General features: G+C 46.3%; 1 protein-coding gene across 10 annotated transcripts in view; it reads left to right on the top strand.

The window, feature by feature from the left end:
• LOC136112351 (lethal(3)malignant brain tumor-like protein 3) overlaps nt 1-14062 on the top strand; it is a 35355-nt gene that overhangs the window by 8471 nt on the left and 12822 nt on the right. For 8 of the 10 annotated variants that reach the window (XR_011735827.1, XR_011735828.1, XR_011735829.1 and 5 more), the window contains 14 exons: nt 996-1053; nt 1819-1890; nt 2090-2178; nt 3626-3730; nt 4320-4455; nt 4941-5032; nt 5867-6018; nt 7212-7288; nt 8660-8745; nt 10190-10300; nt 11177-11291; nt 11397-11496; nt 12273-12449; nt 13742-13873. Coding sequence is in view for 7 of the 10 variants with exons in the window: in XM_071799212.1 (XP_071655313.1) it covers nt 996-1053; nt 1819-1890; nt 2090-2178; nt 3626-3730; nt 4320-4455; nt 4941-5032; nt 5867-6018; nt 7212-7288; nt 8660-8745; nt 10190-10300; nt 11177-11291; nt 11397-11496; nt 12273-12449; nt 13742-13873 (1502 nt within the window). In the remaining 3 variants the exon portion in view is untranslated. The remainder of the gene's footprint in view (nt 1-995; nt 1054-1818; nt 1891-2089; nt 2179-3625; nt 3731-4319; nt 4456-4940; nt 5033-5866; nt 6019-7211; nt 7289-8659; nt 8746-10189; nt 10301-11176; nt 11292-11396; nt 11497-12272; nt 12450-13741; nt 13874-14062) is intronic. The other 2 variants (XM_065856982.2, XM_065856986.2) reach the window with 2 other exon arrangements.

The raw sequence follows: 14062 nt of genomic DNA, 5'->3' as shown, positions 1-14062 counted from the left end.
GATTGCTTTTTATTGTTACTAGGTACTTGCGTGTACACTCTCTGCGCTACTAGAGACCTGTGCTAATGGCAGATGAGTACAAGTTCCTCAGCCCTGACCTCATCTTTTCTTAACTTTCATTAAGTCCCGTCGGGGACTTCTCTTTGTGCAAACCTGCGCTCTGTTGCGCGCGCTTTTGTAGCGCAGAGGTGCCGGGTAGGTGTTTGTTGGTAGCGCAGGCTGAAACTTCTGATGTCACGAACAGTTTAACTCACCTATTGCTCAGCTTTTCTCTGTGACGTGCAGAAGATGTTTTAAAGTACCTAAGTTTTCGGAAGTCCTCACGTTCTGTCTCTCCCCACTTCTCCTCCTCTGCCCCCGTCTCTTCTGGGCCGTGTTTGGCAGGCAGCTTTGCATTTCAGATTTTGCCCTTTTTGGTGAGAAATGACAACCCTGGGTGAATTAAACATGAGTTTGAAATCCCCACAGAAGAAACGCGAATGGCGCCCTGGCCGGGACTGTCACGCAGGGAGGCCACGTTTCGGGGGCTGTTCATCTCTGATGGTAGTTACTTGAAGCTTCTGCCGGGCCTTTGTAACTGATTTTTTTCTATGTCCACTCCCTGGCACAGATGGGCATAAGAACCTCTGAAAGGAACGTGAAGCATTACAGTGGTGTTGCTGATGTGGGCAGGAAGTCCTGCACTGCAGAAGGCAAATCCTGTGCATTGTCATGGAGATTTTGGGCCCAGGCTGCTCTTCAGTAGCCACATTTAAACGAACTTTAGTAGCGTGTATTAAATAATTTGTAAAGCGCTTTGGGATACTGCAGGATCAAAGATATATATGCAACATACCCTACTAATGCTCTTGCAGGGTTATTCACAAGAAAGTAATGCTGGCTAATAGTCCTGTTAGTTACTCGTTACATCCTTATTGTACCTGCATTGTGAGATGATCAAAGAGGGAGGAAAAAACCAATATTGCTAAACTTTTTTTTAACATATCTGTGTCTAGGAGAAGAATAAATCAAATAATATGAAAAGCCGCAGAAACACTAAACCAATAAAACAAGGTGAGCTAAGCTCATAGTCTCTTTTCTTTAATGTTTATAGATTTTTTTTACTAGCTATTATAAAATGAATAATAGTAAAGAGAAGAGGAAAGGACAGTAGAGCTCATTTCACATTCCAAATAGCTCAGTAGGTCCATAACCCTCATACCGCAGTCAGTCATATGAAATATATTAGCAGAATATGCGCGATCTGCCTGCGTGACGGGCAGTGTAGGGTGCAGGAGGAGACAGCCGGATCCAGAGCTCACCCAAGCCAGTGAAAACCTTTTTCCCATTGGCTTTGGAGAGCTTCACAGCCCCAGACTGCAAATGCTAAATAGAAACTCAGTTGTAAACAACATGTGATTAAAAAATTTAACCCATAGGCTATAATCATATGCTTTAAAGGAGTTAGTGTATGTAGACTGGGGGGAGATTTTTAATATGCATTTAGAACATGGTCCTACTAGAATGAATCCAAGCACCTGCCCACGTTGTTGTTTCCATTGTTGTGTGCTGGTAGCTGCCTCTCTAGTAGACGCATTGTGGTATTAGCAGCTTATAAATATATGTGTGTGTATATGTATATAGAAAAACACCCTTGTGACTGAACAAAAATGCACTTGGTCTTTCATGTGTTTTATTTTAGGTTTATTTCAGCTGCAGTTATATGCCTCTTTTTGCTGTCTTTTAGTTTATATCTAACCCCTTATTCCTCTGTGAAATATCAGGAGAAGGAATCATTTTCCACCATTTTAAATTATTATATCTAATCCATATTTACAGTGGCACCTTTCGATGGGCAGCTTGCCAGCAATCTGGGAGCCACAATTAATTTGACCTGTGATATATATATATGTATGTATAATTTAATGAGAAATGAGCACAGTTTTCCTGCTGCTGGAATTCCGAGCTTCCCTCACGGGTGGGCTAACACTGCCTCCCTGGGGGTGCCGCAGCAGAACCGCCCTGGGCTGCGCGTGGGAGAGGGAGGAGAGGGCAGAGCAGGGGGATCTGAGGAGAACATTCATTTTTCTCTCTGTTTTTGATTGCTTAGTTGTTCCTGGAAAGAAGAAGGTATGGAACTGGGCTTCCTACTTAGAAGAGAAACGGATGCCAGCTGCTCCCCTCAAACTGTTCAGAGAGGTTGGCAGTTTTTTCAGCTCTCTTGCTATGTTTTTCTCAGGCAACATCCCAGAGTTGCTCAGCGGAGGTAGGACTGGAGACTGCCCTAGAGCCAGAGGTTGTTTTCTGAGTTGTTTCAGTGCAAACAGGCACTAAAACCCCCGCGGTTTTGTTTCCAGCCCCGAAGCGCTGTGGAAACAAGCGTCTGCCCTGTGAGTCTCATCCCAAAGCAGGGTGTAAAAATGCTGGTTGCATCTCACTGTAACTGTGTCGAACTGCTTTGGGTAGCTCTGGATAAAGGGGCTGTGAGGCAACCTACAAATAACGGTGGAGAGGGACAGCACAATGTCTTTCCTGTGTCCCCTGCTTTGTCTGTGGTTGTACAGCACCCCGTGCAGCCATCCCTTGGAGAACACTGCAGCTCGGTTAACTCCGAATGCTGCGGGTTGTCTTGGTGAGAAGCGGCTGGTGGAGGGAGGGTGGTAGTTGTGTTCATCCACGGTCTGAAGGTGGGAAAGGAGGAGTTTGGCCTCGGTGAAGCTGCTTCTGCGCTCCAGAGCACCAGCCCACGTGGAAAGTTCAGCTCTCCAAGCCAAGGGCTGTTGGCATCTTGCAGAGTGCGATGAGGAGTCAGGAGCTGCAGTGGGTGCAACGAGCCGCTCGCAGTTCCGCTTCACATTTCTTCTTAAGCCTTTAACTCTACTCCAAATGTTTAGTATGGGTTAAAGCTGCAAACAAATGAAAAACACAGATGTGTTCACAGAATCCCGGAGTGTCAGGGGTTGGAAGGGCCCTGGAAAGCTCATCCAGTGCAATCCCCCCATGGAGCAGGAACACCCAGCTGAGGTTCCACAGGAAGGTGTCCAGGCGGGTTTGAATGTCTGCGGAGAAGGAGACTCCACAACCTCCCTGGGCAGCCTGGGCCAGGCTCTGCCACCCTCACCCCCAACAAGTTGCTTTTTCAGCTCTTTCAGTGGAACCTCCTGTGTTCCAGTTTGCACCCATTGCCCCTTGTCCTGTCACTGGTTGTCACCCAGAAGAGCCTGGCTCCATCCTCCTGACACTGCCCCTTTCCATATTGATCCCCAGGAATGAGTCCCCCCTCAGTCTCCTCCAGCTCCAGAGCCCCAGCTCCCTCAGCCTTTCCTCACACGGGAGATGCTCCACTCCCTTCAGCACCTTGGTGGCTGCGCTGGACTCTCTCCAGCAGTTCCCTGTCCTTCTGTCGTAGCTGATTGCAACAGGCTCATGGTTCAGTGTTTCTGAGAGATTAATTAGAATAAGAAGTAAATCTGAAATGTCATTATTGATCTCTCTACCTGTCTATTCAAGCAGCAATCATTTGGTGGTAGAATTTTCTTCTCTGAGCTGAAAATTCGAAGCCTTAAATATATCTGATGACTGCTCTGCAACAGATATTTGACTTCAGGACTTAAAAACAAATGTTTCCTTCTTCCCCCCTTCACAGTATCAATCATTCCCACAAGGTCGCAATGGATTTAAAGTTGGCATGAAGTTGGAAGGGCTGGATCCTGAACACCCATCTCGGTTTTGCGTTCTCACAGTGGCTGAGGTAGTTGCTCTTCCTATTTTTGATTCCAAAAGTCCCATGTAAGAATAATAACACTTCAAGGTTAGGAGATGTTCCGGGTGATGCTGAGGGAATAGTGTTGCATAGTTAAACCTCTATGCCTGAAACCCTACTGACAGATTTTCGCAATTGTAACTCACAATAGTTAACCTATTAATAGCATGCAATGAACAAATATGAAAAAACAGTGCAATTAGGCCCTAAGAATTCATAAATATAAGCAAGTCAAAATGCTTTGACGCTGCTTCCGTTATGTGGAGCCTGTGTTGATCTGGTACAGACGTAAAAGCCCTTGGGCTGCACTTATACTCCAGATATTGCCACACAGTAATATGGGCCTGAGGGTGCAATAGGAGGCCAGGGGAGTTACGCTGACCAGTTTTATTTTCAGCTGTTGAGGAAGGAGCAGCATGGAAACCAGGAGACATAAATGAGGAAGAATTTTGAGAAATAAATGAGATCTTATATTTACTTTTCTCTAGAGATCTAAATATCAAGGGAGTGTTTAATTGGTGTTTCGCTTTAGCTTTTTCATAACCCTTTATGGTAATCACAGCTCCTGTCGTTATAGGTCCAAGGGTACAGGCTGCGACTGCACTTTGACGGTTATCCAGAGTGCTACGACTTCTGGGTTAACGCTGATTCCTCAGACGTCCATCCCGTCGGCTGGTGTGAAAAAACAGGGCATAAGCTGCTCCCTCCTAAAGGTACGAGAAAAGAAATAGAATGGTGTGCAAGAAACCGTAAGTTCTACTAAGAACTAGTTGTCCTGGCTCTGCACGTTTCATTTTTAGTTGGATTTCATTGAGAGGCTTCGAGGGAAGCGGTGCAACTAAGACAGCGAACCACCAAAGGACAGAACAGCTTCCTTTTGATATTCCCAAAGATTGACAGTGTTAGGCAGATTAGAAACTTTTTATTGGATGAGCATTTAACGCAAGGAGTCTCTCTGGGGTTCAGAGTTTGCTTCTTGCCTGTGTTCAATTTCCTGGAAACATTTCAGGGTTGAGATTAATGATTGGACATTATACTGGAAAAGAGAGCTGTTTTAGCTGAAGTGTAGCACCCCGACGACTGCAGGAGGGCGGTTATCATGCACAGTTCATATTCTTCCCAGGTAATTTCCATTTCTGAAAAACCAATCTGAATGTAATGGGGCTGTGTAGAACAATCTTTTTATCTCTCCTGCTAGGTTTCAAGGAAGGAGAATTTAATTGGACTTCCTATTTGAAGAACTGCAAAGCTCAAGCAGCTCCAAAAAGCCTTTTTAAGACCCTCAGCACTGTAAGTGGTGATATTGAGTACAAGATGTTTGAAACGGGTCTGATGCTAAGTGAGTTTTGACCAGAATATTTACGTGTTTTTAAAACGCCCGTGTCAGAGGTGCAGCCGTGGTACAATCCCCTGCAAGCTATTTCCTGCCGTGATTGATTTTTAAGATGGAAACGAGTACAATTTCTCTTCCTTCTCCCAGTCACCAGCTTTTCAGAGAGAGAATTTGTATTTCCCTTTCTCCTTAATACTGGAGGAAAAGATTTACTCTCCCATTGCTTAAATATATTGCAACAGTGTTTTGCTGTGTCCCTCCAGTCAAGATATTTGTGTCACTTCTCCTCTAATTTAATGATTTCCAAAATAATTTCTGGTTTCCAGCAGCACACTCATGTGCACCATGGGATTCATTAGAGGCGATGGATCTCGAGCATTTCTCCTCCTGCACCCGCTGTTGGTGTTTTTGGCTGTTCCCCTCAGTTCCTGTACAACACTTGTTCCCATTCCGTGTCGTGCTCTGGCGGGTTGGATCTGGAGTCCAGGAGGGCCGGGGCCCGGCTGTGCGGCTCTGCTGCTGAGCCGCCTGTGTTCCCTGAAACCTCTCGAACTTTTCCTCTGCTAAGGCCAGACCTGCAATTTTCGGCTATTTTTTAGGAATAGTAACAACCATTGCCAGAACATGTGAAAATCTTGCCTCTAGACCTCTTGCTATTAACTATAGTGTGGTTTGGGCTGTAGGTTTTGGGGTTACAGCCTCATTTCTTAATGAGTTTATAAGGTTAATTGAAGCGGGGTAGTTGCCCTAGGCAGTGGCTGATTTCCCTTTCCTGACGTCCCATTCCCCAGCCCATCACACCCTCTGGTTTTCGCCTGGGAATGAAGCTGGAGGCCGTGGACAAGAAGAACCCATCGCTGTTGTGCGTTGCAACCGTCACAGACATGGTGGACAACCGCCTGCTGATCCATTTCGATAACTGGGATGAGAGTTACGACTACTGGTACAGAGACGCTATTTCTAATATATATCTGCAAATAGACTGGGGTTTGTTTCACTTTTCCAGTAAGGGTAATATGTAATATTTTAAATGTTGTCACTGAAGTTGGGGTTTTAAATCAGTTTTCAAGGATCTGAATGGTTAATTTGGGTTTTTACAAAGTGCCAGCTGCCCGGTAGCTTCCCTGTTGTGTGGGTGCTCGTCAGGCCGAGCCCCGTGGGGCGTGTTGAGGAGACGCAGCGTGGTCAGGTCCGGGAGTGCTCGTGTCACCCAACCTACGTAAATGGAGCAACATTCTTTGAATTTGGCTGCGTAAGCAACACAAGGCACACGCTTATCAAACCGGCACTGATTTGATCAGTGTTCCGTGTCCCCACCTTCTCTTGTTTGTTTTTTTAAGCACAGGCACCAGTTTGGTGGCAAGTTGGTCTTTTCTTTCTTTGCCATAAATACGTCATGCAGAGCTTTGTGACACCGGTGTCGCCATTTGCAGGACTTCAGATCTCATTCCTTTACCATCTTAGACCACGAACCTTTGTTCTCATGCCGTGTTTCGCTTGGAATTTGGAAATTCTAATGGGAAACGCAAGCAGACAAAGCTGCAGCGTAGGGCTGGGCTGAAAGCACTCGGGTTTTTTCCTAGATCTGAAAGGCTGCTTTGGTCCCTTCCTTGGAGCAGACGTGACAAAAGGGGCTGTCTCACATTGACCTGCCACCTCCTTCAGGACTCCAAAGATCTAAACTTGCGATAAAACTGGGAGCCAGACAAGCTACCAGTAGATTTCAGCCAGAATTAGTGGATAATCTGCAGTTCCTGGCAAAGACCTTAACATTAATTTCCTGTTCGTAATGGTATTTTAGTTTGGGACAACGGTTTGGTTTTTGTTTCTGTGCTTCCTTTGCGTTTTGGGGTGGATGATCGGGGCTGAGCGGTGGTTGCTGTGGTCTGTGGAGGTGCTTTTTGTTGGTTTTTTAAAGCACCAGACATTATTCTCTGTATTTCCCTATCATTGTGGCAGCTTGGATGCCTTGAAAACTTGGCGTGAGAGATTCTGCCGAGGTAATGCTTGTGATCACCGTGATCACACCCACTGAAAGCATCTGCTAACCCAGCAAAGCGTATCAGACAGCATTTGAAATTCTGCTTTTCTTTTTGCTTTAATATTCACTGGTGCCAGCTTTCCTCTTTGATTCAGGTGTGAAGCGAGCAGCCCGTATATTCGTCCTGTTGGCTACTGCCAAGAAACTGGAACCCCACTGACAACACCACCTGGTATGTTGAAAGTGAGACTTATTTCAGTCAAAAAACCTGCAGGCTTTATCTTCCACTAAATTACGTATTTGCAAGTTGCAGTTTCCATTCCATGCTCCTTACTGACTGAAAACTATTACTGTTCATACTTCGTGCCGCTCTCTTGTGTTTTGTTTCATGGCTCTTTCAAAAAGTGCAGTGGGGTTTGGTAATTTGTAATTGAATTTGATTTCAGAAGGGAAAGAACTTTAAGGTATTTGCAACATTTCCTTTAAGGTGAGCTGGAATAAAGAGGAGTCAGTATCTTAGTTTCATAGATAAGATGGAATTTCTGGAAATGAGAGAGTAACTGAAGCTGCATCTCTGCTGCACTGGAATTCAGTAAATGAAGAGAATGTTGGCAAATGAAAAGGGGCAAGAGCCTACAGGAAGATCAGTGTTGTTTTCGGGCCTCGGAAGTGCTCGTTCACCTTCAAAATAACAAACATTAAAAAATGATGTCTGCTGTTTGGAGATTGACAGCCCTGGAGCAAGAATCTCTGTCCTTACTGCATAGCAGGTGTAGCAGAGCGGGCGGCACCACAGGGTCCTCAGCAGCGGAGGAACCAGCCCCTGTGCCTTTGCTGCAGACGCGGAAGGGCGTGTGAGTGCTTATTCTTCATCACCACCACATCTGATCCTGCTCCTGGAACGTGCATCAAGGCTGTGGGGGTCGCATCATCCCGCGGTTACCTGTGCCCCCGGCAGAATCTGCACTCGGTTCTGATTTCTCTGCTGAGAGATTTACGTGCAGCAGTCTGCAGACTGCCCTCGCAGCGAGTCGTTGCGCCCTCCTGCCAAAAGGAAATGGTACTGAAGTAGGAAGGGGAAATAATAGAGGAGTTTCTTAGATGTAGCTACCAGAGGCATCCTGTTGTTGTTAGAGTAGCACACCCATGTAGGTGTCTGAGGTGGTGGTAATGGCGATGGAGCCTTTTATCTCCAGACTGCTGGTTTTACTCAGCAATGGGTGAGTAGGTAGCAAGAAAAGAGAAGTTTCTGCAGTCTCAGAGACACACGGAATAGTTAATAAAACAGGAAATTAATGTAATGATGCCATCGCAAGTCACAGAATCCTCTGACTAGCTCTTGATTGGCAGCTTTCTCTAGAGAAAAAGAATTGCTGAAGCTGGACAGGAGGGAACCCCCGCGGTGTCTGAGGTCGGGGTTGAGGCCCTGGGTGGAAGGCAGGGAAACCTTTGGTGCTGCCAGTGGTGGGTATGAATAAACAGAGCGCTTTCCAGCGCTAAATTAGCATAAGAGCCATGTGTTACATAGCTGCCTTTCTGTTGTTTGTAAAAATAAATGTGGGGCTTTCTTACTTGAATGTCAATTCTCTGGGTTTTTTTTCAGGATACAAGGATTCCAAAGCCTTCTCTTGGGAGAAATACTTGGAAGAAACTAATTCCCAGGCAGCCCCAGCAAGAGCATTCAAACTGGTTGGTGAATCTCTCTGATTGTCCTTGATCAGGAGGGTGGGGAGCTGCTGTTGTCTGCTCTTTCCTGCTAGATGCTTTATTTGATGGTGTCTCACCATGTTTGTGCCAAGAGGGTGAAACCGGGTGTTTACTTCGAGCCTTAGTTTAAGATCATCTCTCCCTGCTGCTCAAACAGAACACACAGCAGACTACACGACTGGACTAAGATCATCCTGCAGACTAAATCCCAAGTTGGTTCTCTCAACCTCGGGAGCATGAGCTTTTGTTTCTTGCATTGGAGTTCAGTGCGTTTATCTGGAAGCTCACTGTGAGCAGAAACAAAAGTCTTTAAAATAACTTCACCAAAACCCCCTCCTACTTCAAAGCTGTTTTTTTTCATAGCAGCTCCTTCCACACTGCTGACTTACCTTGTAAAGGTTGCAATATGTTTAGAAGCTTTTCTGTGCCATCGTGACACTTGTCTTGATTCAGTCGATGAAGTTAGCGCTGCAGGTTGGTCCCTGCCGCCCTCCCGCACGTTGTGTTGGTGAGCTGCCTGGGACCGGGGAGGAGCAGCGATCAGGGAGGTAGAAATGCAGCCAGGCCAGTTTGATAATTGCTGGATTGCAGCAGGTGTGCAGTTGAGTTGTTGCAGGTTGCGAGGCGGGTGTTGGCTGGTTCTGCCTCTCTGAGACCTGTAAGGCCACAGCTGCAGTTACCTGCAGCACAGCTGGACTCGAAAACATCCCTTGGACTAAGGTTTTCCAGGGTTGGGAAGGCAACATCTTCGATCCTGCAGCACAAGTGGAGCAGGAAAGGGAGTGAAACTGGTCACTAGGACACATTTGTTTCCCCAGCCTAGGCCTGGCCTTTTTCTGAGCTGTGCTCGTAACATCCCACAGTGAGGAAGGGTGAGGAAGATTGTGAGGGAAGAGTGATTATAATCATCTTTTCATTAACCTGATCTTGTTGAAAGACACAGTTTATCATTTCTTGCTAAAACCCTGACCTTTGCATGCAGAGGCGAAGCAGGACGTGTTCTGAATCCAGTGCTGCATAACCCCCAGCTGAGGAGGTCAGAGGAGGACTTTGCAGTCAGTCATTTAAAGATAAATGGCAAATTGGTAAATGCCGCCTGTTACTAAGAGGTTTACATCTGTGGGTGCTGCAAAGAGCCCTCATCAGGCCAAAGAACATGGCGGGATTTTACAGGGCGGTTTGAGAGGTTGGAGGCTGCGAGTGGGACACTGGGCCGCTGGAGCTGCTCCCAGGACAAGCAGACAGCTTAATCCTCTAGGAAGGTCTGCTCCGAGCCTCTGAAGCGGTCTGCTCTGCGGGATCAGGAGCCAGAGCTGCGGAGGCGTTGGAGTGGTTGCTGAAAACTTCAGTGCGTTTTATTCCGAGCCAGTGCCTGGCTCTGAACACCCAGACTTCTTAGCATTCTGCTCGCAATCCTCTTTTACAGCGTCCTGCCCACGGCTTCCAAGTTAATATGAAGTTAGAGGCGGTGGACAGAAGAAATCCCATCTTGATAAGAGTGGCGACAATAGTTGACAAAGACGACCATCGCATTAAGGTATGACCTTGCTTCAAAGTGCAGGGCCCTTGTGCTGAGGAATATAGCGATTGGCAGTACAGAAAATATACCCATTTAGTATAGGGAGCAGCGAACAGGCCCCTTGCAGATGATCTGGCCTGCAGGCCTGCCCGGCTGGAAATGACTCCTGTTGTTTTGTCCTGTTGAAATCTGATGGAATTGCCTGCTATTGCTGGTTACTGTTTTAATGTAACTATTTTGAAATAGCATTTTAGTGATTTCTGTGTGATGGCAGCATTCATGTGCTGGAAGCTCCCTAACGTGTTTTTCCTAGGACGGTGGTGTGGGCAGGAATGGAGTTCACTCTCCATCAGCCATTTGATTCTCGGTTTCATCGCTGTGATTACAAGCGAAAGTCAAGTTCTGCCAATATATCGTAGTGCGATACTCAGTTCATACATTTGAAACTTTGCTGCATGGATAACCCTTTAAACCACAGTGCCCCTTGGTCTCTGTTAGCCTGACTGGTATCTGCGCTATTACTAGTTCCTTCATCCAGCAGAAGATTCTAGCTTTTTCACTACAAAACTCACTGAACTCGTTGACTTTTATGGTGTTTTGGGATCCTCAGAAAACAAACCCATTAAATAAGCAATTCTGTTTGCATAGGTTTAGTCTGTGCTTGCTTGCAGCCCTGGGATTTGACGGTGTCACCAGAATCTGGGTGTTCTGTAAAACATAGATGCAGGGGTCAGGAAAACAAACAGTTACACTGAGCACAAAGGACAACTGTGCTTGACTGAAAGCTTGGATGAATCAGCCCCAAGCTGAGAAGGTGAAACAAAGGGGGAAGTTAAAATAAAAGCTGAGTCATGTCCTTAGCTGTATCTCACCCAGACTCTGTGCTTCTTTTAGATTCATTTCGATGGTTGGGATCGTAATTACGATTTCTGGGTTGATGCAGACAGCCCCGATGTTCATCCAGTAGGCTGGTGTGCAAAAACTGGACATGCTTTGCAAGTCCCTCTAGGTAAAGTAGCTGACATCATATTGTCACGTTGAATAATTTTCTGAAGTGCAGTCTGCTCTTCAGATGCAGGGATTTGACAAATCTGTTCAATTTTCTTGTTGCCAGGTGCTGTCGATCGAGCGGGGACGGTGGGACAAGCGTGTCCTACTCCAGGCTGCCACGGTATCGGTCACGTCAGGGGACCGCGATACGGAACACATTATACGTATGTATATGAGGTCTTAGACGGGTTCTGTCTGACTGCTGTCTGTAATAATAACACAGCAACAAGCACCTGCGCTGAAATCATCTCAGGGTGTTTACTCTGGATAGTTATAACTGCAATTGCAGCTCCCTCTTGTGTCTAAATGTGCTGTTTCATTGTAAATTCTGTTTATACCAGTAGAATCATTGCAACTGCAGAGCAATCCAACATAGATTAATTCACTCCAATTTCTACATTTCAGCTAAACAGAAGATATTTTTTTTGGTAAACTAATATACGCAAACAGCATTCAGGGAGCCAGTTAGAAAGGGAGAGAGCGGGGTAGGTTATTAGAGTGTAAGAGTGAGGAGATATAGCTGATGTTTTGTGCTCTGCCTTTTGATTTGAAATGTGCTCTTGGAAAATGAACGTTTTCCCTGATTAAACTACTTTAAAGAGCAAGAAACCATTTCAGATGGGAGGTCTGGAGATCTTGTAGCATATAATGCGGTAAAGAGCTTTGAATTTTTCAGAGTGAAAGCTGCAGGACTCTCGTTTCATGAAATATTGTTCAGACAAGCGGGTTACAGAGGAAAAGTGCTTGTTCTCTGAGGTGACTCTGCCAGGTAGTCCCCTGGTTTTCCACACCTAGAACTGAGGAACAGCATCTCCCAGAGGGGTTTTGTCCTCACTGTTGCTGGATTTGTTGATGGACACGTCTGCCTGAGGCTGGTACGCCTGTACAGCTTAAAAACCTGCATGGTCATCTCTGGCTTTTCTTTTTTCCTTTGACCCAGGTTAGTTGGCTGCCCGTATTCCGATGTGAATCTCAACAGGGAGGGCTCGCTGCAGGACCGTCTGAGCGGGGAGAGGCCTTCCCCCGGCAGCCTGCCGAAAGCCAGGAGGCCGGAGCCGCCTGCCCCGCTCCTGCCGGGAGCGGGAGAGCCTTCCCAGGAGGACTCTCCGCAGTCCGGGTGAGCTGAGCCCTGTTCTTGGGGAGCAAACAGCGTTTTGTAGGGCTGGAAACCACAGGAGCTGGCAGGGAAGCAGCAGAGCGTTGAGTTCACCTGTCTGAAATATTGACCCGTGCCCCAGACACTGTTAACACAGAGCAGTGCACCTTTATACCCTCATGTGCCTTAATGGGTTTCTTGATTCCTTAATCCTCCCGCTCTGGTCACATTCCAACAAAGGAAATTGCATTCTGTCTCCATAAATTTTTTCCTTGCTGTTTCAATTTAAGATATATTATTTTCCTTCGTTTCCTGTCCTAAAACTGTCAAGCAAGGTTATTTTGCACTATTGAACTGTAGCTGCAGTCCAGCCCGGAGTCGGCTGGTAGGTGTAACGGCCCCGTGTGGATCACTGGCAAACCAGTTGAGCCCTTCAGGTGTTTTCTGTTCTTTTGTGCATTACTTTCCGGACTGCAGGAGGCAGTTAAATTGTGTCGGGACAGACCTGGACATGATGGCTTTTATTATTGTCACCTCTAGTCTGTACAAATCCAGTGTCGCTAGGATGAGCTCCAGCAACACTTTTGGTCTGTGTTGTATATGAAGGCTTATACATTTTAAAGTTCATTTATTTTGCTTAGATTTATAACATTTTCAAGATACCTTTGGCCAGCATAAAGCAATATTTCTCTCCCCTCCCCAACATCCATGGCCAAATTTTGCCTTGTCCCGTCCCAGAATTGCACTGGGGTCTCAATTTGTTATCTCAGCACCAGAACTGATTGCATTTCAATTGCACTGTTTCCATAAAGCTCTCTCAGGAGCTTTGGAGTTCCTTGAGAATAAATACTCTAGAATTGTAATATATTTCTGCTCTTCTAAGTTTCATTTCCTGATAGCGAGAGGTCTGAATTCAGGGTGCAAGTCTGGTAGCACCCTGCTGCTTGTCCTTCCTTGGGCAGCTGTGTAGCTCAGTTCATGCATCCAGCTCAGCCATGGAGACTTTTAAATGTTATCCCGATGTATCAAAGATTCAAAAATCTTACATTTCCCCATAACACATGCTTCAGCGGGCTTCTTGTAGCTGGTGGGATCAGAGCCTCTGCTCACAGGGACCGATTTATTTCACATAATCTCTCTCAATCCGCACTGAAGAGTGGAAAAGCGCTTTACACGGTGCCAGCGGTGATGGAGAGGAAAGCTGCTGCCGCTAGATGGTGGTTGTTACTCTCCGTTGCAAGGAGCTTTGCTCTCCTGCAGAGAAGGGAGCAGAGGGTGTCAGCTCAGCGACCGTCGTTTACATGTCTTTGCAGCAAATCCTCGCAGGACGGTGACAAGTCGTGTCCGAGCAGCGTTCACAGCCCGTCGGAGCACTCTGAAAACAGTCAGGAGAGAGACTGGGGAGAAGAGGATTCCTCTGCAGACATCAAAGCCAAACCCAAAACGTAAATAAGATTTTTGTGGTGGATTTTCATGCATTAACAGCTGCGTTTCTCGATGCTGCTGCTATATCTGAAATACAAATGTGAATTATAACATAGAACAGCGCAGTTTGATCAGAGATTTGCAGCATAGGGTTTTAGAATGACGTGGTAAATCTCCTCCCTTCCTCCCATTATTTCAGGCCCTCTCTT

This window comes from Patagioenas fasciata, chromosome 25 (genome assembly GCF_037038585.1).
Source record: "Patagioenas fasciata isolate bPatFas1 chromosome 25, bPatFas1.hap1, whole genome shotgun sequence".
In the NCBI taxonomy this organism is placed as follows: domain Eukaryota; kingdom Metazoa; phylum Chordata; class Aves; order Columbiformes; family Columbidae; genus Patagioenas; species Patagioenas fasciata.
Note: the sequence above shows the minus strand (reverse complement) of the source record. Positions and strands in the feature narration are given on the sequence as shown.